The sequence below is a fragment of the Pungitius pungitius genome, chromosome 6, assembly GCF_949316345.1.
Source record: "Pungitius pungitius chromosome 6, fPunPun2.1, whole genome shotgun sequence".
Lineage (NCBI taxonomy): Eukaryota > Metazoa > Chordata > Actinopteri > Perciformes > Gasterosteidae > Pungitius > Pungitius pungitius.
The window spans coordinates 12,133,671-12,158,097 of NC_084905.1; the positions used below are offsets into that span (position 1 = coordinate 12,133,671).

At 41.4% G+C, this 24,427-nt stretch overlaps 2 protein-coding genes across 3 annotated transcripts in view; both read right to left on the reverse strand.

The window, feature by feature from the left end:
• On the reverse strand, positions 1-11,151 carry ch25hl1.1 (cholesterol 25-hydroxylase like 1, tandem duplicate 1). The gene is given in 6 exon segments (XM_062562988.1): positions 1-361; positions 364-433; positions 435-597; positions 600-805; positions 5,151-5,240; positions 11,066-11,151. Coding segments are annotated over 6 exon segments (708 nt in total). The 3' UTR covers positions 1-268.
• The window catches only part of LOC119195651 (ras-specific guanine nucleotide-releasing factor 1), a 23,427-nt gene continuing 5,139 nt past the window's right edge, over positions 6,140-24,427 (reverse strand). The window contains exons 4-27 of one of the 2 annotated variants that reach the window (XM_037450770.2): positions 23,540-23,632; positions 23,201-23,454; positions 22,289-22,368; positions 22,005-22,198; positions 21,305-21,414; positions 20,682-20,800; positions 20,007-20,167; positions 19,255-19,318; positions 18,790-18,932; positions 18,573-18,655; positions 18,234-18,482; positions 16,461-16,828; positions 16,256-16,375; positions 15,143-15,313; positions 14,837-14,943; positions 14,140-14,252; positions 13,989-14,046; positions 13,558-13,661; positions 13,389-13,473; positions 13,097-13,294; positions 12,917-12,996; positions 12,706-12,823; positions 12,550-12,618; positions 6,140-12,068 (exon numbers count right to left, since the gene is read on the reverse strand). In XM_037450770.2, coding sequence (XP_037306667.1) covers positions 11,976-12,068; positions 12,550-12,618; positions 12,706-12,823; positions 12,917-12,996; positions 13,097-13,294; positions 13,389-13,473; positions 13,558-13,661; positions 13,989-14,046; positions 14,140-14,252; positions 14,837-14,943; positions 15,143-15,313; positions 16,256-16,375; positions 16,461-16,828; positions 18,234-18,482; positions 18,573-18,655; positions 18,790-18,932; positions 19,255-19,318; positions 20,007-20,167; positions 20,682-20,800; positions 21,305-21,414; positions 22,005-22,198; positions 22,289-22,368; positions 23,201-23,454; positions 23,540-23,632 — 3,234 coding nt within the window. In that variant the 3' untranslated portion in view covers positions 6,140-11,975. Of the gene's footprint in view, positions 12,069-12,549; positions 12,619-12,705; positions 12,824-12,916; positions 12,997-13,096; positions 13,295-13,388; positions 13,474-13,557; positions 13,662-13,985; positions 14,047-14,139; positions 14,253-14,836; positions 14,944-15,142; positions 15,314-16,255; positions 16,376-16,460; positions 16,829-18,233; positions 18,483-18,572; positions 18,656-18,789; positions 18,933-19,254; positions 19,319-20,006; positions 20,168-20,681; positions 20,801-21,304; positions 21,415-22,004; positions 22,199-22,288; positions 22,369-23,200; positions 23,455-23,539; positions 23,633-24,427 lie in introns of both variants that reach the window. The other variant, XM_037450769.2, reaches the window with a different exon arrangement.

The following is a 24,427-nucleotide window of genomic DNA, read 5'->3' on the forward strand; positions in this document are numbered from 1 at the left end:
AAAGACATAATACCTCATGTTGATATAATAAATGATATACAAATATATAATTAAAACGGTAATGATTTTGCTATATCCATGTAGTTCTAAACACAGCACGCTCAACAGCTGGTAAAGATAATCTGTCAACCTAAATTAAATCAAGACTTTTAGTTATTAAAAAACAATAGAAACTAGTGCAAGACTTGTTGAAAAGTGAATAATTTTGAATCAGAGCCCATACAAGATACACTCTTCATCTCGAATAGCCTCACAAAAGGAAACAATATCATAACATGTATTTGTTCACAGAATTGTCCTCAAAGGTCTTTTTCTTCTGAGTGAAGGCAGTGCCAAAGATTCGGCCCCAGTGGTAGAAAGATAGTTGCTTGGAGTGTAGTTGCTGCTCGGCCTCCGGTGGTCCATGTCATGAGCCAGTTCACCGCCCAGCAGACCAAGGGTGGTTGAGGTGTCCATAGCAGGTCATCAGCTCTGGGATGCTGAGCAGCTAAGACCACCAAGATAAAGAAGCAACAAATTCATGGTGGGTGGCATGCGTGAACCAATAAAGCTGTGGTTGCTTGTGATGAATGAAATGCCAGATGTAGTACTGAGTTTCAGTCCATTGATGATTACGTTATGAAGTGTAGGAGCATTATCTGGCAGTTGTGGAGTAGGTAGTATGAACATGGTAATCACTACAGTTCACTACAGAACAAAGAAAATGTTATTATACACGGCTGTCACAAAGCTCCTAGACATCAATCCCAAAGGTATAGGATAGAATAAAGCAACTCTTTCTACCAAGAGGTCCAATGCAGCAAAATGTATACATGTTTTCATACCAAAGGCGTTTTAAATACTTTGTAAAGCTCCTTTTGTATATGTATACAGTGGGCTGCACATATACAAAGCAAAATTCTTAATTCAATTCAACACAATTTTCCAACAACACTTATTGTAAGTCGCTTTGGATAAAAGCGTCAGCTAAATGAAATGTAATGTAAATGTAACAATAATTGCGTCTAACGAACTGAACTATTGACTATGAACTATTGACCCCAGGGCATCCTCACTTTATCAAATTTGGCACTCTGCATAAAGTTTGGACACCCCTGGACTAAACGGACAACAAAATACCCCGGCACCAGTTGTATGCAATAAAGTACTTTTGTCTTTGTCTTAATGAGTTGCATATGTATTTACTAGGGCCGGGACTTTAGCGCGTTAATTACGATTAATTAATTACAATGTGAATTAAGATTAATTAATTACACAAAAAATAACACATTAAACATTTTTTACGCATTTTTACACTTATTTTTTGCACCGCGGAACGTTTCTCACTGAATGAGTTTCGGAGGACCGATTATACTGGAGCACCAACTAGCGTTCATGACTTCAGACAACAACAAACCAGAGTAAACATGAACGAAGAAGCTGACGAGACCGTGTCGGGTGGCCCTGTGAATGGGAAATCTTATTATAATAAACACACGGATGGAAGCGTCGTTAAGAGCATGGTTGTGTGCAAGCTATGCAACAAGGAATTTGCATCGAGCCTCAAGTATCACCTCAACGCAAAACAATTAGCAGCTAGCGTGGACGTTAGCCCGACCCGAGTACAAGGACCCACACCCAACCCACACTGCACCAGATGACTGGTTTAAGGACCAGGGTAACTAAGTCCACGTCTGAAAAAATAACCAATGTTCTGAATGTACTTGAAAGTATTGGTCTACTTAAAAAAACATAGTTTACAGAAGGTCTACTTACCTATAGGCTATCTGAATTTCTGAAAGTACTATATTTCTAAATATGCTATTTCTACACTTGTCTGCTGGAATTGGTTGAACAAAAATAAAAATCCATGTGAAAAAAATTACTTCTCACTGTTCTCAGGTCAAATATTTATGCAATTAAAATGCGATCAATTTCGATTAATTAATTACAAAGCCTCTAATTAATTAGATAATAAAATTTAATCGAGTCCCGGCCCTAGTATTTACACCAAAGGCGTTTTACATACTTGGTAAAGCTCATTTTGTATATGTATACAGGGGGCTGTACATATACACAGCAAAATTCAATTCAATTCAACAAAATTTCCCAACAACAATAATTACGGCTAACGAAATGGCTGAGTGGCTGCTAACTTTGGAAAACCACTATAGCCACAGCGGCCAGTCAGCCAAAATGTTAGGTGTTAACTGAGTGTGAGGAGGCTGACATTGTGCTTGTAGTGGTGCAAATCTGGGCTGAGTTTCTTGAGTGCACCGTTTGGATAATAGTGTGATTCTTTTGATTTTAGGCTATATTCAATTGAAAAAAGAGGCAATGTCCAGTCTTAAAACTGGCAGCTCAGTGTAAAGAAAGTAGAACAATTAGAATGTTCTACTTTCTACAGCGATGAACGGGCCTTCGCCTCTCCTTGCATGTCGGGGGGGCAGCGGTCAGCCGGACACGCGGGTCAAAAAGAGACTAAATAAATCACTCTTGGGGCTGGCATTCAAACCTGAGTCTGTGGTTTCATGAACGGAATCCACCAACACTAGGCTGTTGCCGAGCTGCAAAAGACCTGCAAAAAGTAAATGAAATGTAGCAGAGACAGTTGGTGGAGATCGCAGAGTAATTGTTACGGGTCTCGGGCACAATGACCACGATAACAAAAAGATGCATTCCTGTAAAATAAAGGTAGAGTCTGAAGCGCAAGCATCACAGCAACACTTGTCTCGTTCTCCAGATTGCGTCTGTATAATTGATTCAACACATGTACAATTTACATCCGGTGCTTTTTTCTTGTCCTGTATATCTTATAGATGCAGTCTCAATCAAGGTTAATTCCCAGAAATATACACCTGTAATTACCTTAGCTGTTATTACTGCCTAATATAGTTCCTATTGACCAACTACATAAGGGATATTTCCACACCATATTGACTATGAAAAACGTATACAACTCTTATTCACATATGGACATTGCACTTTAGAATGTATATTCATTAACTCACCATGTACCAAACCATATTGTCATGTAAAAAAAACAAAATATGTAAAACATGACTAAATAAATCACTGCCCCTCCATACTGAACAAATTTAACATTCTGGATTCATTAAACACATTTTAAGTCACATGAGGAGTCTTCTTAAATAAGTGCGGGCGATGTACAAAGTACAAAACCTTAATAGGAGGTAAAAAAAAAGTATTAACATGCCAAGAATCAAACCCTTGTTTACTGCGCCAGGGGCCAACGCTCTGCAGATGAGCTATATGCTCTAATACAACTTCACATTCGAAACGTCACTCAAATAGGATTGGTGCCTCTCTTGCAAAAATACAGCGAATTTTAATACTTAAATGAGAGCTAAAGGAGAAAATAAACGCAATAGGTCACATAAGTTCTGTCGGATGTTCAAGTTGCCCAGAAGGATGAGGGGAGAGCTGTCATCTGGAAGTTGTAACTCTTCCATTCATTGTAGAAGTAAATAACTACTTCTCCTCTGGAAGGATCATTTTCCGCTGTGGTCCAGTCGACTTGGGTCTTGCCCACGGTGACGCCAACCTGTGCCATGTGCTGGAAGAAAAAAAGAAGGCCAAATTATTACATCCATTGACAGTTACACGATATGTAATGGAATGCTGTTGTAAGAACACGGGAAGAAGTCTTTTACAATTATGCAGACAGAACAAAATATACAGAAAGAAATGCCATTCCCACCTCGCTGGAGTTGAAAGCCACGTGTCCCATGTGGCATTCCCATGGCCTCAGACAGGTGGCATGACTTTGCACGGGGCATCTGAAAGTATTTGAGCACCAACGTGTATTATCAGAATATGATTAGGGCTGTCAACAATTATAGACAATTAACTAGTTAATCACACATTTTGAAAAACATTTATCTTGATTCAAATATTTTTTTCTCTTATATTAACTGTTTACAGTTTAGTAATTTGTTGTATCCCCTCTATAAAGAGCTTGACGTGTATACATGATTTCATTGGAATTTGGGGCATATTGATCATATCATTTAATCTTAGATTCATGCTCATTGTGAGGGAACTAAATATATGTAACATATTGAAAAGCATTGAAGACGCACGCTGCGTGCAGATTGTAGACAATGAACTAGTTATAGTTAGCTGCTGCGGGGGACGGTGTCATCACCCTGTAAAGCTACCGTAGTTAGCTTTACAGGGGAAAAAAGACGTATGCTAGTATAGTTGTTATTGTTCAAGTTAACGTATAGCTTAAGTTGCTCTGGGCTGTGCTAAATAAAAACCCTCTTGAATGTGGAACACGACTCACGTCTGGCCTCATATCATGACAGGCACATTAATGTTGACAATTACCTCCGTAGCAAACTAAGTAGCATTGTTCCTCAAACAGCTGTTAGCAACGAGGCATTGTTAGCATGTTTACAGTGTCCCCGCTAGGTAAGTGGGTAAGACTGGAGAACGCACAAGGAAAACGTAATCACTCACCGTCCAAAGCGTTTCAACTTGGTTGAGTACATGTGGATGTAAGCATAGGTGTGTAGTTAGCAGGCTGGCTGACCGGCTGCCCCGTCCGCCAGCGGAGTGGCTAGCGCTAGCTCCTCTCGCTACCCCAGTTAGCTGTTCGTGCCTTTGAACAGATATAACAAGACCTTAAACAAAACGTACCTCACTGGCTGCACACATCCAAGAGGGAATGAGAACACTTTACTTCAGGAACTATTACTACTGTGAAAGCTACCTTAAAATGATGATCCCGTTGCTGAGTTTTACCGTTACTTAAAACTTAACATACTTGGTGGCTCCGTGACACTAAAACATGTCCCCCCGAAACTAACCACGTAAACATAGTTCCTACCCCAAAAAACGAAACAAATATTTCTGAGCACAAACCACACAACAAATGAACACATTCATGAAGATATAATACAAACGACACAAATTACATTCACCTCACGCTGCCGAATGGCTGCCCCGTCCGCCAGAGGAGTGCGGAGTGCGGAGCGCATCAGTCAGCTGTTAGTTCCGTTCGTGCCCCCAGCCGTATCTGGCAGTAAACTCAAATGAGTTTGACAAACCTGCTCTAAAGTGTACAAAGTCAATAACCTCAGCAAGGAGAGTAAACTGAATCCCTTTGTTCTTTAGATCAGCCGGACACGCGTTTAAAAAGAGAAGGAACAACAAAAAAAAAGTATGCTTGCTCGGGACTCGAACTCACGCCTCCAGCATCAGGGGCCGACAGCTTAGCAAAAGAGCTATATTTTCTGATAGGTTTGAGAAGTCAAAAAGTCACTAAAATAGGATTGGTGACTCTCTTGCAAAAATATAGGGAATATTCATACTAAAGAAAGTATAACTGACTTCCTGTTTGTATTAGAGCATAGTCGTCAGAGACTCTTTTAAGTCTCTCTGTAATACATTTTCTCAAAAATCACCGTACTTGTATGTCAAACAGGGTGCCGGCGCCGCTTCGTCGAAAACTTTCATGGGGCGCTATGCAGGCAATTTTTCACTTTTGAACCAAAACTCCACATCAGGTCTGTAAAGGCCATCACATAGGACACTCATAGAGGTTTTAAAGAGTTTTTGAGTTTGCCAAGGCTCAGAAGATGTGCTTGAACTTTCATGCGAGGATGGTGTCGTCACGGCAACAAAGTTTGTCCAAAACTCCCAATATTCACGGTGACCTATCATCACAGTCTTAAGGCTTATATTCACAGATTTGAAGTGGATCAGATTAAAGGGCTAGGAAATGGACATCTGACTGTAGAAATTTTGCATTGACCTAGGCCAATAGGTGGCGCTATACTTTTTCGAAAATCCTTTCATGGCAGTACTTATAGGCCTACACAAGCATCATGAATTAAAATTTCTAGCCAGAAATATCAATGTTCCTTGGAGTTATAACATTTTTCATTTTGTCCAATATTGACCAAACTGGACGCACGATCACGCCCCGGTAGTTTCCATGGGTGTCAGGAACAACTTGCCAGATTTTGAAATGGATCGGATTTAAACTCTCAGAGGAGTTCGTTCGTTTGTTATTATTATCATCATCGTATGTTATCTTTTATTTTATTTTCCTTTGTTTTCTTACAAAACTTGTAATATTTCTTACAGTGTGGAAACACGAGGATTGAAAGATAATTTTCATACCACTGTGTATTGCTAACAGCAAAATGTTTATTCGTTGATATACCTTTATAAGAGTATGTGCATGTATACAGTATAAGTATATATTATCATTTGGTCTGTGAAGGTGTTGCATGCCTACCACATGAGCTTCAAAAGTGTACTGTACATACATCGTAAAAATGACATACAAATATTTACAGAATAAGCACTACATTACTATATTCCTGCTAACAGAAATGGTTACAGACAGGATAACAGTTTTAATGCAAAACACTTTGCAATTGTCTGCCATCTCTAAATCATGGTTTCAGAACCACACTGTTGTAGCTTTTTGTGTACAAGCTTGAGATACAAGTTATTTTTGTCGTTGAAAGGAGTACACTGTTTCACATTGAGAATTATGCAGGTTTGCATGTACAAAATGTACAGCACATCTCAGTGAGGTGAATTAACAACAAAGTACAAAATACTTTTTATATATTCATATAAAGAGCAAGTCACTCTCTCTTATACTACTACAAAAATAGTGCTTGAATGCTGCAGGCAGAGGTCATTCACATACGTTTTATCAGTTTTAAACAGCAATGCATATAACAGAGTGATCTACAGTCACGTTCCACAATCACTGGAACAGCAAAAAGGACAGATTGTCTTTTAATTACAAAACCTTTTACTCAACAGAATCAATGCCATACCTGAAGATACAACACTTTCCAACGCATGTGATCTTTTTTTTATGAATTGAACTAAAATCCAAGAAACATTACATTTGGACACAGGTAGAAGTCACTGTACTCTATTGATATATTTTAAGTGTAACAGTAATTTCAGATGTCAAATACTTCACATTAAATCACAACAACCTAAAGAGTTTTAGTCTCTTTTTTATCACAGATAAAGATTAGTTTTGGTGCCTTGTGCGACAAGAGAGGAGGAGGGTATTGCTTTACAACAAATACATAGATACATCAAATACTCTCAATTTTATCTAATTGAGGATGTGTCTTTGAGCAGAGTGTTCTGCCTCCCTGTGGACTGAAAAAGCCTTTGGAGAATTTGCAACAAGGGACCAAAGAAACTGTGTGAGTCTGAACCATAAATGAAGGCCTGTTCTGTTCTCATCAACCATGTTTTTTAACAATGATAATAAACATTAATTTGTTAAAAAAAAGTATGAATGTGAGTTCACTAAGAATTTCTTTGGACAAAGACAGCCCTTAGAAACAATATCCACAATTTCCTGAGGTAATCTCTTCTCCATCTCCTTGAGCGCCATCATTTTCATTCTTTAGGTGATCCCCTCAATTTAAATTATGAAATTATTCAAACAACCCTAACACTGAAATAATGATGTGATGTAACCTTCTTGTCAAAATTGAGTTTTGTTATTTATAACTTTTTATGAAGCTTAGGGTAGATCCCGGAAAAAAAAAACATTTTATAACATCTGACTTTGGAGTAGAGAACACCAATTAAAATGCAAATCCTTCTTGTTTTTGGAATCATTGAGACATGCTTTTGGTGCCTCACTGAGCATTGATCCGTATCTTTATATCCAGTTCTACTCTGTGTGGTGTTTTACCTGAAATGACGCCGGTTCATTTTTAAAATGCTACATTGGTTGCAGAGAAACTCAGTAGGAACAACAGCCAACGGGTACTTAGAAAGTGCAAAGTCAATACAGTATGGGGCTTAAGCGGTAGTTCTAGAAGGAAGACTACCTTTATGCCACATGCTGGTCTCCCAGAATTATCCAATCAGCTGCGATTGGCTGCACCCAGGGGTATACGACCATCAGAGGCGGCGCTGTGGCTGTAAACCAATCACATAATTGCTGTCAACCTTTAAAGGGTTCTCTCTGCATTGCGAAACTGGATGTGATGTTGGGGCCCGTAAAGACAGAGAAAAGAAGAGCGGGCCGAGGTTCCGGCGTGGTAGCATTCGCCACTGAGGCTAAACATAAGAGCGCTGCGTGGTACCAGCACCAAGCTTCCCTCTGCCCAGGTGTTAGTGCGTAAAGCTCACAGCCGGCAGAGAGCGGGTCGATCCCTGCCTGCCGACCGCACCAGGACAGAGAAGGATGAGTGAATCAAAAGCAGCCCATTATGTTTTACGTAACGTTCATTCAGCGGGAGCTTTAAGCCAAAGGGACCAGAAGTGCATTCATCAGAGGGTACAGAACAAGAAGCAAGTACAATAATTCAGAAGCAACTACAAGGGCTTCATAAGAGCCAGGGCATAAAACAGTCGTGCTGTTAAGGGTTTAACGTTAGGTCTGTGAGGGAGCGACTAGCACAACCTATGCGGGCTAACCGGAGAGGCCTACACCCCGGACGGGCTCTCTACCAGCCACTCCGGGCCGGTGACGACTCATCACTTCATTTCCAACGCTGGGAAACGTGGAGCCACTTTGTTCACAATGAAAGCAGCATCGTGGAGCATCCCCAGTCCCGGGTCGTCCACCGGGCAGGCGTAAAGATACTAAACGGCGAACATATTGACACGCTCAGGTGAAGCTCTGTGACAAAAAGCGATACCCCGGTTGGCATTATTCGGCCGTCTTCATGTGATGCTAGCGCCGCGTCGGGAGGTGATGCTGCGGTGTTTAAAGTAACCGCTCCACGGTTTAGCACGTAGCGCTGGCGTCTACCGGGACGTATTGTATGGACTGAGATAGGGCTAGTATAAGATCTCCCTATGGTATGAATTTCTCACATACCATTCATACCGGTGTTACACCATAACAACAGAGTTGCTCTTCGTCAGGCGGCAGATTTTATTTTTACAGTCATCACACATCGCCCGGCGGTCGGAGGTAGTTTTGTGCTGAGATTGAGTCATGGATAACTTTATAACCATGAATAACCCACAACAAACGCTGTCGGGTAGCTGAGCCGTGAACAGCTGTTCGGGTAGGCTGTTTGCAGCCACAACAAGCTAACACACTAACAAGCTAACATGCTAACAAACTAACTCACCGGCCAGTTTCAAGAATGTTGGCCAGCGTTCGGGTAGCCGGTCGTTTTCAGGGTCAATGAATGTGTTTACTTGGAAAAACAATACCCCGATATACCGGGATACCGTCAGAATGTTTCGTAACACCGTGATGTGGATTTTGGCCATACCGTGCAGCCCTAGCCTGAGGGGAGTATGATGCTACAACCAGTACCGTAAAGTTTCCAAAGTATTCACCGACTTGACTACAAGGGAACGGCTCTGCTAAAAGATCAGTATAGCCTAATAATGGCTATACCTGGACAATGACTGTGAATATTCAAATTATGGGCCATGATAGACAATGTATAGCATAAATAAATACACAACAAGCAGGACCACTAGCAATAATAGGAAAGTATCACAATTGGGTGTGTGTAGGGTTGGGTATCGTTTGAATTTGAACGATTCCGATTCCTTGTCTCGATTCCGATTCTTTTAAGAGGCAGGGTCAAAAAAGTTTAAGTTTAAGATATTTTAAATGAGCTAGCTAACCAAGGGTCTTTCTGAAGGAAATACTCTGACCTTCTCCATCAATGTTAATTCTATGAACTTTTTACTTTTTATTAACTTTACTATGAATTTCTAACAGGGCTGTTTTCAACTACAATATAAATATCAAACTATGAACTTGAATATTGTATAAACATTATAAATTATGAATATATTTTAACAGGGGTACACTTTCCTCAAGAGCTTTATTTTTGAAACCTCACAAAACACATTTACACATGAGTGTAAGATACTGCAGGTTAACTTAAACGTTACCTTGCTCCCACTGATGGGCTAACTCTTGGAGCCAGAGGAAGAGGCAGCGGAGGACGGTTGGTGCAGCGCGTTAAAGATGGGGCACACATTTACTTCCACTCCATGACCTCGGAGGTGCTTAATCATATTTGACGTGCACCCTCTTATGCATGAAACAATTTGGCTGCAAATGTTGCAGTTTGCCAAGTTTTCGGGTTTGTTTCGAAAAGTGTAACCACACTTTGGACCGCCGATGCACGCTATCTACTTTCGATCGCGCTGTTGTGCCAACACTTCCGGTGGACGCTTCTTCGTTGGTGTTCAGTAGTTTCTATTTCCGGTCGGCGGACTGAGAATCGAAAGTAGGAATCGAATTAAAACTTTTGAACGATTACGGATAAATCGCAAAGCTAGTCCCAATTCCAATCGATCCTCGATACTCGATACCCAAGCCTAGGTGTGTGTTGGGTTTCAAAGTAAGTTCAAAGTAAGAAATTTAGTAAGAGAAACTTAATATGGACAGGAAGCTTTCAGGAAGTCCTGCTACGGAACAAGTCCCGGTAAAATAGTTCCTGGTGTAGATGGAATTCCTGCTCAGGGTTGCCAGCGACAGTCTCGTTATCCGTGCGGCATTGGGTCACCCAGCTCTGCCCGCCCGTCGGCGACACCTCTACTTGAACCAAATCGAAGCGCTTCGTCAGAATAGATACGGAAACATGACCACTTACATACAACACGTTACTTGCGAACTATAAGAACGTGCAAGTGACCTCCAATTCATGGAGGGAGATCTCCGCAAACGTTGTTTTGCCGATCGAGTGGTGTACAATTTGCGGCTGGAATATGGGATAAATATGTCAGAGGAAGGTGAAAATAAATAAAGATGAAGAACAAACCAACTTTTACACAAAGATGCCATTCTTTGTGTTAGCTTCGAGAAAAAAATAAAACGTTATTCCACCTATTCTGGCGGGGAACTGCTCGGCAACAAGCAGAAAAATGAAAAAGTTCATCGACAACTGTGCGTAAAGACTCAGCCGCGTTGCAGAGCTATGCTCCAGCCTAAAGCCAAACTGCACTCGTGGCATGTTGACAAGAGTGCGTAATAGCGAGGCTTTTCGCCATAGATTTTCTGTGCAGCTAGCAGGGATGGCGCCTGGGTTTCCCCAAGAGCCACAACCGCATCGTTGGCCAGGAGCTGAAGCCTACTGACAGTTTGTTAGGGGTTTCAATGGGATAGGTAACCGCCATGTGGCCGCCGGGTCTATTGTGACCGCTGGTTGCGGCCGGGTCTATCATGACCGCTTGACTATTGCAAAAAAAATCAACGAGTTTTGGAAACAACTACCCTTAAGTCATGCACATAACTGGTTCTGGTGTCCTCGAACCCCTGTTACCTCCGGGTCTAACGAGACCTCTGTGGCCTCCGGGTCTAACGAGACCCCTGTGGCCTCCGGGTCTAACGAGACCCCTGTGGCCTCCGGGTCTAACGTGACCAGTTCGAGCTTGGCACTTTAGTGGGTGTTTTTCGCTTTACTAGTCACCGGGGCTACTCCGGCTAGCTTGTCTAAGTGATGTTGAAAACCATTTCTCTCGTGATTATGTCTCCTTTTCTTAGGACGCTGCGGCGGCAGTAGATTAGACACTGTTCATTTTATGCACATAAAATTCATCTTTTGGGGGGATTCGGCCAAGCAGAACTTGGCATCATGGCCCCTTTATTATCCCGGCTTAGGATGGAGTCCAAACGCCAAAGATTCTGCACGATTGCAATATTATACTGTGTAATAAATGTTTGTCAATTATCTGTCTTATTAGTCTGTCCTGATTGAAATGAGATAATGCAAAATAATGTCATTGGTCACTAAGAAGACACAGTTACGTGCAGGCAAAGGGACCTCTGTTATTATGCTTGAAAAAAGAAACCTTAAAGCAGTTTGCGTCATGGCAACAGTAATAAATGAAAAATATACACTGAAAACTGAAATATATTGTGTCAAACAACCTTAAACATGTACTGTACAGAAGTTCCGATATCTTAAACATGTACAACCATACACAAGCTGATGCGTTCCTTAATTTATGTGTAATATTACCAGAGGAAATAATGTGGATAACCAACTTCAGTTGGGCACTTTAGGCTCAATTCTGAGAGAGGCTTCATACATGCTTTCTTCATCCAGAACAAAGCTATTGTCCAGCAGATACTGGGCTACCTGGAAGATAAAACAAAAGCAAGTTTTTAGGAATTTTGTCTTGTTAAAATGGATTTTCAACACGAAATTTTGCACATTTTGGTGGCTACAACACATAACTGTTAATAGGACGGAAATGCATTAAAAACAACATTTATGTAATATAAAACCATCTAATAAAATAAGAAACTAAGAAGCATGTTTTTAACTGGATTGATTACCCTTATAGGTTGAAAAGGTTTGAAACCAACATGTTTGATGAAATCATAGCATTTAATATAACAAACCAGTGTCTCGGGATTGAGGATAGAGGCTCTTATAAGATAAATGTATTGTGAAACTCACTCAGACTAACTTGAGATTTTTCTCTCTATACATCAAGTTGACTCTATCTCTTGTGCCCGAGGAGCAGATATCTGTGATCAGCTCTTGAAGCTCTGAATTTGGTATAGCATTTACTAATGAGCCAAAAGGACCGTCAACAGTTTTGTTATTCATTTACCTTTGGTTGCAGGTCAATTTTGTATGCGGTTTGCTGAAACTGTCTGATTTCTCTGATGATGTGAGAAATCTAATAAACAAAACATTAGGAGCAGGATGTTAAGATGTACAACTAAAACACACGTGTGTACAAACTCTGCAATGCTTCGGGTCTCACCATTCTCATCTTTGAGAAGTTGACCAAGCTGTCCTCAGTGTAGTTAGGCGTTCCCTCCTCAATGAAAGCCAGATCTGTGAGGTACATCCCCAGATAGGGCACACACGGAGGATCACAACTGGTGAGGGAAACAAATGCACCCATCACCCAGTTGTACTGCAAGCTTGTTTTAGTGATCAACTACAAAACTATGTCCTTGACCCAAACTCACTTCTTCAAAGCCTCTCTCAGGTTTTTGAACCTCCCCTCTGATGAGACCAGCTTCTGCAGCTTGTCAATCAAGGCTTTTGTCTTGAAGAAAGGGATATCAAGAGCCCAGTTGATGATAGTAATGTGCAGCACATTGGGGAAAAAATGTTTTAAAAAAAAACATACTCAGGGAGATACACACCTGCTTGGAAACCTTGAGCCAAGTCTTCTTGAGACGGAAGACAGAGCTGCGGTTGAGGGAGGAGGTGATCTCCAGCACGGCATTGTAGTTGTGGAGACAGCGGCAGATGTCTGCTACTGCCACCCATTTCTCTATGACAAACACCCGAGGGACCACGTCATCGCAGCGCAGGATCTCCGTGGCAATAAGGTTGCTTATCTTGCAAAGGAAAGGGAGAAACAAATACTTAATATTATCATTTGACAATCATTAACACGGGAGATGTGTAAGGTACACGCTGATTGGGACATACATCATTGAAGTGCTTTGTTGTTCTCATGATGTACGGTGTCTTCTCGTTTTTGTCATTCTTCATCCAGCCTTGTCCAAAGAATTCCCTTTAAACAGATTGAACAGTTATTTAAACACTGGATCGGTCCGAGCGTTGCTTTTGACCACAGCAAAGATGTGAGGGCACTCACTCATATGGGATGACCTTAAACACCAGGTGATCCAGCAGAGTGAGTTGTTCTGCGATCTCCAACGCAGAGTGACTCTCAAATTGCTCGACCTTCCATTCACCCATCTAAGAGAAACAAAAGAGCCCGAAAACATCAAAACAGTATTAAGCATCAAAGTTTTCTTCAGACTGGGCAATGGTTCGGTGTATTTCATTTTTTGCTTTCTTAGTGTATGAGAGCTGGACCTAGATGCCGCGACATTTTAATATTTGAACCGTTTCAAAGAAGAGAGCACTAGGGGCCATTAGAGGGAAATAAGCAATAATGTGTAATGTGCATGCTTCTTGCATATATTTGCGCTTTTTTTTAATTATTTTTTTTTTAAATTATTTTTTCAGTAGTTTAAAAACCTCCACACTAAACATTTATTAAACGCAGACTTAACTCACCACCTGCGTAACGTCTGCAAGGGTGATCTGATTGTCGCCGTGGTCTTCCTGAGTTAGAGTCCTGAAAAAAGAGGTCAATGTAATTCTACAATCTAGTTCTTTCAAATTTCGACTGTATAAAATATTCCCACAATAAAAACGCACAACACAGTACCTGATGATGTTGGCAGCTGCTTTCCTCTCCTGGGTCAACAGCTCAGGGTCATGCATCACCTCCTCCAGGAAGACAATAACTTTTGTCTTCAGCTCATTGTTGTTCTCAAAGTCCTGCAGAAGCAACAGACGGCAAACATAAAAGTGGTTTGAAAACTATTTCAACATCAATCCCCAACTTCTGATATTCTCTGCTTTTTAGATTACATAAAAAATATCTATTTTTCATGAAACCAATCATTGCTTAGTTGTCTGTTACACCTCGTCCACAAAGAAATACATCTCTGTGAAACTTATTATGTGATGAAAACTGGTTTTGCAAAGCACATTTTGGCAAATACAAATCAGATGATGCACATGGATACGATACATTCAGCAACTGGCTATGTGGTGGCCAAAGGTGTCCTGGGACATGAGTTTGCATTTTATTTCATGTCACATTATTATTTTGGGACTGATTGGCAGTTAGAAATCAAGTTTTATATTATTAATCCTGAAATGTATTGGGTTCTCTGCAGTAACACAGACAACACAGACAAACATTATGCAGAAATGTGTTTCACTGGTAAAACATTTTGCGTACAGAATCAATTTGAAAATAGATTGTTCATACATAGTAGATGCATTGATAGACTATGGTAGTTTTCAACAGGAATTGGGGCTATAACTGGGCCTTTAAATGTATTGGAGACGCTTACCGGAGAGTGTTTGGACACCCAGTGCCTCAGAACATTCAGGACTCTGTTGGTTGCTGCTCGTCTGATCACAAATTCTTTGTCTCCATTTCTCTGATCTGTTGGGAAACCTGCAGAAAAAATATCGGTGAGTGCATCACTCACTCATCAATATGATACAGTACAACTTTGGCAGCGAAAAGAATCAATAGGTCCCATAAATCTAATATCAGTTGAGCTGACATGGTACAATTTTAACGTAACCAATGTGTTCACCTTTGGCTGAAACTGGAGCCTAGCCCTAATGGAACAGTAAATAGATGTTTGTACCAGTACTGGCGAGGGACATCCGGCGATATTTCTCCTTGGTCGGTGTGCCCTCATTGGCCCCCGCCGTAGCAATGGCAAAGGCAGAGGCGGCAGACACGGCACTGCGGTTGTTATCCAGCTCTCGACAGGAGGACATCACCATGCCATTGTTGTAGGAAAAAAGGGAGAATTCTACACAAAAGGTGAAAATAACCAAAACAAAGAGAAAACCGATGTGACACTTGCAAGATTTTGCTGGCAAGCAAATATGATTTCCTAGTTATTTTGAAGAGGGACATCTTTTTTTGACAAAAAAGTGTTAGTAGTTTATTCTTTGCATCATTAATCATTAACTAAATATTTACTGACTGCAGAATGACCTCCTTCTTGTTGTTAAAACATCCACTAGGAGGCACTATGAGCCAACATTAGAGTTTCCCTCCAGACTCTTTACAACAGGCTTTGATATTCAAGATGGTTGCAGCTAAATATAGCCACCAAATATCAGCATAATAGAAGAATCAACAGATTCTCTGCAGCCTGCTATGTTTAAATCCTGGGAACTGGGGACTGACTATAAGCAGCTAAGCACTCGCTGCTTTACAATTTCAGTTAATTCTCCACAGTATTGGTTGCTTTAAACTCCATTGTGTGATTTTGTCATGAGATTTAGAAGACAGAGATAATCTTGTCTCCTGTGAATCAGCCTCATTAGTGGGGGTGGAAGGGAAAACACGCTCTTTATGATATGACAAAAGTTTTCCTCACACCTACAGAAGCAAAGCATAGGCTTTCCCCACGTGATCATCACCATCCACTAGTTTATATTCAGTATAAATTTCACTTCACTGTGGCAGGTTGTTTCTCTGTTTGTTTTTGCATACACATTATCTATCAATTAACTATTGTGAAAGCATAATTCTTTATACAAATCAAACCATCCCATAACTTGCTCACTATAAATTGTGGCCATTTTCCAGACCTAATACACATTACAAATAATACAAATGAAACGGTTTGCCATGCAGTTAGGCCTGCTTCTTCGTCACAGAGGGCTCTAATAAACTGGCTAAATGTTTAGCGACGTACACCGTCTTCACTATATCACTGTTCCAGTTTGGGACACACACGTACCTGAGGGGTTTTTGCATTTGATGTTTTTTGGCGTGGTTGGGGATTTGGTGGGAGAGGCTTCCTGGTCCCCTTCATCACTCTGGTTTGGATCATTGTCAGTTTCTTCTCGTACAGAGAGATCTGCATCAAAATAAAATCATCAATAAAGTCTTAATTCCTTGAAATCCAAATTGGAATACCTTGGTGATGGCTCGTATTCACTCACCTTGTTTGGTCACTGATGTATCCTCCACTTTGTCCTTCTTGTCCTCCCCCTCATCAGTGATTTTGCTCGAGATGGGACTGGACACGTAAAGCTTGTTGATGTCCAAGGTGGTCTTGCTGAATGGAGACATGGCGTACATGCTTGCATAGCCATTTGAGGAGCAGCTGAGGGCAGCCAGGTCAAGCGCTTTGCCCCCAGTGATGATGGGGATGTTGAGGGAGAGCTTGCGCCGGCGGTTTGGTGATGAATTCTTGGCAATAGCCAGAGGAGGTGGGGAGGAGAACTTTCTGCTGGCTCTGGGCGAGCTGGGAGGCTCTCCGTACAGTAGTTTACTGTTCTGACTGCTGGCAAAGAATAACTCCAGGGACCTGCATCGAGGAGAGGAAATATGCGTTTGAATCCAGGACATATTTTGGTTACATGGGAACTATTTTCTGTGATGAAAGAATGACTATGAATGAACTAAAACACCTCCTAAATAATTTATGCGACCCAAGTCGTCCCAGCAACCAGGAGTCTCTTTGGAGCGTTGTTTTACAGCAGGATAAAGGCTGCAGTGTTGCAGAAAACCTCTCCATGCCACCCTCCTGGCGACCTCACAGGTTCCCATAAATAGCACACAGAGTGATAGTGCGCATGACCGCTGCTGACACAAGCAGCCAAGTGTTGGTGTCTCACAGTGACATGACAAGCGCCACGGGAGAGCATGCCACTGGGCGTGGGCATGGGGAGCTCCCTGTGATATGAACCCCACAGTGGGGTCCTTCGCTCCAGGCCTGCGGAGCGGTGAGTTAGCCCCTCTGCAACACTTTGTCAATTTCACACTATGGATCTTTGCAGACGAGGAGATGGGGCAGGGGAGGGTGGGGTCCTGCAGCAGCGAGGTTGGTTGCCATAGAGCGACAGAGCCCAGTTGTGATGCTCCCAGACAGGCGGGAGAGACTGGGCCCAATTACTGCCTTTGATCACTGAACACGCACACATACAGTAAAACACACAAATCGGGATACTGGAACATCCGAGAGCCTGTCTTTATCTACAGCTCCATTTGCTTCCTTTCTGTGGTCACACTAACCATCAAAACAAATTTCCAAAAGGATGAAACAAAGCTTTGAAGAACCCTGGACTTCACTGTTCCAGTTCCATTTAGATTAGTTGATGTACATGAATTCTCCCACATGGAATGAATACAACAAATATCCCTGAGCACCGGACTCACTTTTCACCCTCCGAACACTCCTCAATTAAATCAACTCTTCGACATGACCTTGGACTTGCAAGAAACGGACAATAAACTACATGTTTATCTATCTTTCTATCACATAACAAACACCACAGCCAGCGCATGGTCATCCATCAGGTGTCCACTTAAAAATGTAATATTCATAATAATGCAACTTTCCTGAAATCATATTTCTCACCCATTGACAACTCCATGTTTCTGGTGTATTCTGGTTGTATGCTGTTTGTGAGAGTTCCTGATGTGAAACTAACCTTCAGCATATGTGAATAAAATAAACACATTTGTGATCAAAAACAGAAGGACACAGAAGTTGTTATTGCTGCAGTTAAATCTAAAAGTTCAATTTGCAAGCTCTTTGTCTCTTGCACAATCCTTGCATGTGAGAATGACAAAGCTTCACTGGATTTAGATCAATCTCATCTTTCTGCAACATAAAGTGTGGAGGGATGACAAACAAATCTAATACGTTTTTTTTGTCTATTCTTACTGTCTTGAACAACATGGATCTTTCCACATGTAACTCAACTCACCGAGCAGGGATGGCACTGATGGGCTTCTTGTAGATGGTGATGAGTTTGTCTAGTACCACATCAGCGGTGGTGAACACGCGATAGGAGTGTAGGAAGGTGTTGAGGAAGTCGATGGAGAGGAAACGGAGGTCAGTTAGTCTTTCCAGCAGGCGCTCAACGCTGGCGTAGCGGATCTGCAGGACCTTACAGGAGTTCATCATCTTACTGAAGCGGATGTCCACGTCGTCGCAGTACAGACTTGAATCGGATCTGCTCAGGACATTAAAGGACAGTGGAAATAAGTGCCAGAAAAAAAAGCCGCAAAGAGATGCATACACTGTAAAAAAAGACAAGGCCCACTTGATCATCTGCGGCACTGTAACTTTGGAGTTGTCTTCAAAGGCGTTCATCATCAGCCCATTGCAGCGGATGTTGTCTATGCACTGTGAGACCGATGCAGTAGAAGTAAACAGAGAGGACAGAGGAAACATTAGTGGCTGCTGTAACGCGCAGGCTTTCCGCCGACATCCCCGGCCTCTCGTCTCAGTGCTTGAGACTGTGATGCGTGTTGACGTGCCTGGCTGATGTCACTGGTCCACGCAGACTTCTCCTGCCTCGAGGAGGCCACCAGGATGACTGTGAATGACTGGCTGTCCTTTGGCTCCACAACAATCTTGAAGTCCAGGTGCTCCAAGTCCTGGCCGCTCTTGTCTGATTTGGCTTTGAGGCAAACACAAAGACTGGATGTAATTTTCTCTATGAATACTTGGACATTAACAGTAAAGACATAAAAAGGCAGACATTGAAGGGATTTATACTGGACAAGAAACTAAAATTAGACTCAAATGTCAACATTTGGGTAAAAATAGGATACATCAGTCATCATTTAAAATGTATTTGTTTAGAGTCTGAATTCCTTTCTAGTGGCACTGACTGCCTCTTTTTCACAAATGTGAATTATTAAATGAAAATATGTTACATACATTAGCACACATGATACATGTATACATGCTTATCTCTGCAAGCTGAATGAAGCACTCACTCTCATCGTCTGTCACCTCAGGGTCCTCCAGTAGAGTGCAGTCTATAAGCGAGACGACTCCATTCTGAAAGCAACATGGAATACATCCAACCAATATTCTTAAAATCCGTATTCTTTCCGGTGAATCTCTTTGGTTTGCGTGAGGGCAACTTGATTTTACTAATGAACTGGCTACCTGGACAATAATAATTAACTACCTGGTTAAAATATGGACCTTTTAGCAGTAGAGTGCCAGATATTTCTGTCATAAGTTGACAAAGACCAAAATTAGACTCATAGAATTAAGACTGCAAATGAATGATAATGTTTCAGTGCTTAACGCATTAATAAACGGTAGCTGATAAATCAATGTAAAGCTCAAGACTCCAAAAATAATTAAGTTATTGCAGGTTTCCTTATTGAAAACGTCGCACAAGAAGACCTTGGTTTCACTGTAATTATATACACATCAAGTTTTTTGGTGTCATGTTAAAGTCCAATTAATTTTCTTTTGCAATATTGAGTAATACTGACATCAATCTGCTGTTAAATGTGCGTGTTTGTGTGTGTGCAGGGTTGTACGAGTATATGGGGCTCCAGCGATCATTGCCACTGAAAAAACTTATGACATCGCCATCCCTGTAGCTTTCAGCTTCAGTTAATCCGTTTAATTTAGCCAAAAGAGTTTCTGTATTTTTTTCTTTGCCATGCCGTAAGACATGTTGTTTGAAATAAGGAGTAGCTCCAGTGCTAGCTCAGCAGCACAGGCTCACCTTGGTAAGGTGAAGCTTTCCACCAGAACCCCTGGTGCAGATGATTAAATGCTTGGAGAAGAGAAAGCACTGCCTTTCGCCCTCCTTCTTCAAAGACAGAGAGCCCAGTCGCCCACGGGTGATCTTGCCCTTCTCGCTCATCGGCACCTGGATGAGAGACCCTGTATGTGGGGATAGAAAAAGGGTTTTAAGTTTTTAAGTGGAATAAAAGTGCAAGCATATCAGGGATTTGAAAAGAAAAGAGAAAGGAGTAAAAACTGGGATAAAGTGGATAAACTGAAAAAAATAAATAAGCAATGTGAAATTGTCTTGCCCTCTTCTACATATAAATACATAAAGAGTCACACAAGACGCTAAGGATTAGATAATCTACAATATCTGCCTCCCATCTATTCTTCCCATCAAGGCCTGCTGGGGATCTGTGACATTTACAGTCCCAGATTCATCATCAGTTTGCCGCTGAAAAGTCTAATTCCACTTTAAAATCCTCGTGTCGTGTACACATTGCTCCCCAGAGAGCAATGTGCCGCGCAATACAGGCCTAAAGATTTGAGATCGGGCCGTCAGAAAGGTAAGGAAGGACAGGAAATCATTCTGCTGCATATCTGCTTTTCTGTAGAATTGGAGGTTTCTTCGGTGGGATCTGAAAAAAACGCACTTGAAGGCAGCTCCCACCTTGTCTTACAAACGTCTGACTGGTGTCGAGGAGAATCTCGCAGCCCTCTACGATCATGCGCTCTATTGCCAGGTTCTTCCTGATGTTCTCGGTCTCGCTTACTTCGTCATGCATGATTCTATCAACAGAGAACATGAGTACATGATCCAGTAGGACACATTAGGGGAAAGAATGACACAAGAATGCAAGAAACACAAGAAGTATTACTGTGAATGTTATTTTGTATTTGTTTGTTTTATTTTAAAAAATTGTCTTCCATTTGATTTACAAAGATTTTATTAAATTCTCTCTTAGAATTGTCCACTGACTGTTGATACGGTAGATGTATAATGAGATAAATCATATTTAATAAAGGTAATAAAATAATCCCTTTCAGATATGTGTTTTTGTGTGCAATAGGCTTGGCATACTTTGCCTACTGTGACTTCCGTCTCTTACAGTCTGCTGAGCAGATACTTCTTATGGTTCAATGGTACAACCTCAGCATGTTATTATGGGTCGAAAAAGAATAGTTTCCTCAATATTTACTTGATATTCCCCTAAAATTGTTTTGATTTTTGTTAGTATACCATTGATATTATATAATAATATTAGAATATATACTTTCAATCCACAAAAGTACCTGGAAAGCTCCTCCAGCTTGGATTTGGCATAGTCCAGACTGGTTCTCTCAACATGTTCATGGGGTGTGTGGGCCAGAAGTTCGTGGAGTGTAAGAATGTATCGGGGAATCTAAAGAGAAACAATAGCAAGACAACAAGATAGCAGCAGGGTCTCACTCAAATATTAGAGCATGCAATGCATAAATGTAACAACAACAAAGATGTACACGAAGGAATACACATGTGCTGGCGTGTATGCACTCTAATGAGAAGAAGATCAGTGGAGAGCACAATTTAAACTCGTCAGCAAAATGTGTTATCAACACAGCACAGCCTGCAGTAGGCCCCAGCTGAGAGGAAACTGCATGCGTGCCAGAAAGGAGACATTGTGGAAGCCTGAGATCTGCTTTTTTATAGGCACGAAGACACTACAGGGATATTGTGAGCAAAAACACACAAATGTCTCAGGAAGGAAGCAGGTCTTTGAGGCCATCTGCTTTACAGACAGCTACAACTGTGTTTCATTGGCATAGCTTTAGCTAACTGGTATTTACTTGTTGAATTATATAGCTCAAGGGTAACATATCTAAATGGAGAGAACAACTTGGCCCAGAGTGGCTTTGAGAGCCGTGAACACCTGTCTCCAGGCTGCAGCTATGCAGCAAACTAATGGGCCCTGCCTTCATTTTTTGTGTATATCAGTAAGACAGATGACCTCACCTGGAACATGGGGTAGGTGAGGAAAGTCTCCAGGGTCCTCTCCTCGCAGTCGGGCTTGGCCTCGTACTGCTTCAGCAGCTTGTCGAAGTCTCGGTTCTGCTTGCAGTGAGCCAGGATCTGCAGGCTGTACTGGTGGTTCCTCACAAACTCTTGGTAGATGTTCAGCATGGGCAGCAGGATATCAAACAGGTCAGCTATTGAGAGATCAATACCAAGGTACTGTAATCGCCACAACCTAACGGAGTCTCTCCCCATCTCCTTTAGTGAAATGACACATTTCTTACCCAGCACTAATGTTGGCCAGCTCGCTATTCTGGCTTTTAGACCCTGGTAAAATATCTGATGTAGAAACATGATTGTTTCACTGAAAAGAAAAAAGAAAAACAGATTATCTTCTGAAAACAAATACAGAGTTTGTGTTGTTCAATCTACCAACACCCAGTGAAGTGAAGAAAAGAACAGCTCTGACACCACGTTCTGTGTACGAGAACACGAGTGTGCAGGCTTTGAGCATCGATGTGCTGAGAGGACTGTGGGTGGATTTTGAATCGGCCAATAAGGGCGCATGCAGATTAATGTCTTCATTGTCTGCGTGACTGGCTGAAGATTGGTCTAAAGGGGTAAAAAACTCAATCTGGAACCTTGATGCTGATATGAGGGAATTATTGTTTGTCTAGATGATGCAATTGACACCCTACTGCTGATATTTTAGTTAACTTCAGTTTACATGTTGAGAAAATATGTTTCTTTATTATTTAACAATGTCATCATATCTTTCTTCACTGATCATTTGATCCATATCAAAGCATCGGCACTACACGCAACTTTGATTTTCTGTTGAATTTTGTTTGTGTCAGTGGACAAAAGTCTTATTGTATGAATATCCTTTTAGAAAACCACAGCAGGGACTAAAATTTTCTGCACTGCCCAGTTGCAGTTCTGGTTCTCTTCTTCTTCTGCTTTTTAGATAAGTTCACCAGCAAGCAGTTAATTTTTTCATGACCCCTTTCCGGTTGCAAATTGCCAATCAGTAAAACAACGCTTACACAACTTTAACAACTTAAATCCAACCACAAATAAATTGCCCTGAGCTCTACTGCCTGTAAATAAACTACAAACTCCACCGGTACCTTTTAAGATGATAACATTTTATAAAACAATGATTGCAAGTTCTTTGTGGGACGAGAGGATCCAACCTGTTGAGAAATATGCTGCTGACGTCGTCGTGGGTGATGGGCGGTTTCTTGGAGCTGGCTGCCATGCGGAGGGGCCTCAAGAAGTTGTTGACAAGGATATGAAGCTGCTGGACGTACTCTGCCTCCGAGTCCAACATGCTGAACACCACCTGGTTCCTCTTCCTCATGCTCTCTGCGTGGGGCGAGCGGATGTAATCCTGGATGATTGTCTTCCACTTCCTTCTGCAAATCCAGCCTCGCAGGAAGCTCTGGACCTGGAGTTTGAAAGGCCATAGTTAATTTCCCAGCATCCAAAGAAACTCTAAAAATGTAGCCACAGTTTTCAATCATGTGCTTTACTTTTTTGATTTTCTTGATTTCTGAGTCCTCATCAGTGGGGGCGGCTGCAGGGCTGTCGTGAATCTTTTCATTGTCCTTGAGCAGCGCAGAGATCTGCCAAGGAGGCAACCACAAAAAAGACCAGTCATTCCCACTCACACACTTTCTTCTTCTCACTTACTGTACCAACATGTAAACAAAGTGACTGAGTCACCAGTAGCTGTTAGTACTGTCTACACTGAGACATTGACTGATCACTGGTTCTGCTAGATCAACATTTGTTTACATTGTTCATTTAAATGCAATATATTGCAAATGGTTCTGCATGTTGATAAAAGGTCTGCTGAGTTAAAACAAAAGGAGAGGACTGGAGCTTCCTTGAACTGTTTGAATCCAAGTGTCTCCTCTTAATTTGTAGAAGGCGCAAGAGTTCATTGTTATTGCATTTAATAGAAGTGATGCAATAGAAAGTGTGTCCATGCATAATCAGCATATCATTTGATTTCAAGCACCACATTTGCACATTAAAGTAAAATGAACATTTGATCTGAAGAATACATCCTTATTGGAGGCATTGTTTCTGAGAGGAGATGCAAAGTATGCTGTGGTTGGCCTGAACACGTCTCTCTCTGCGACTGAGCAGTGCTTCCATTTCTTTTCTCTCAAACATAGCAATGATCAGCATAATCCATTCGTTCAGTGTGTTTCTTAGCTGAGGAGAGGGGATGGCACAATAAGATTTTTTAGAAATGAACAAGTGTGGGATGTAAGACCCAATTCAGGAAGTCTATTGATATTGTTCATATTTTTGATTAATGGTTTGTATCTATCAGATATTTATAAATAGGAAGAAAACCTGTTACTGTTTTCTATAACGATGAAACAGGATACTTTAACAATGAAACATCT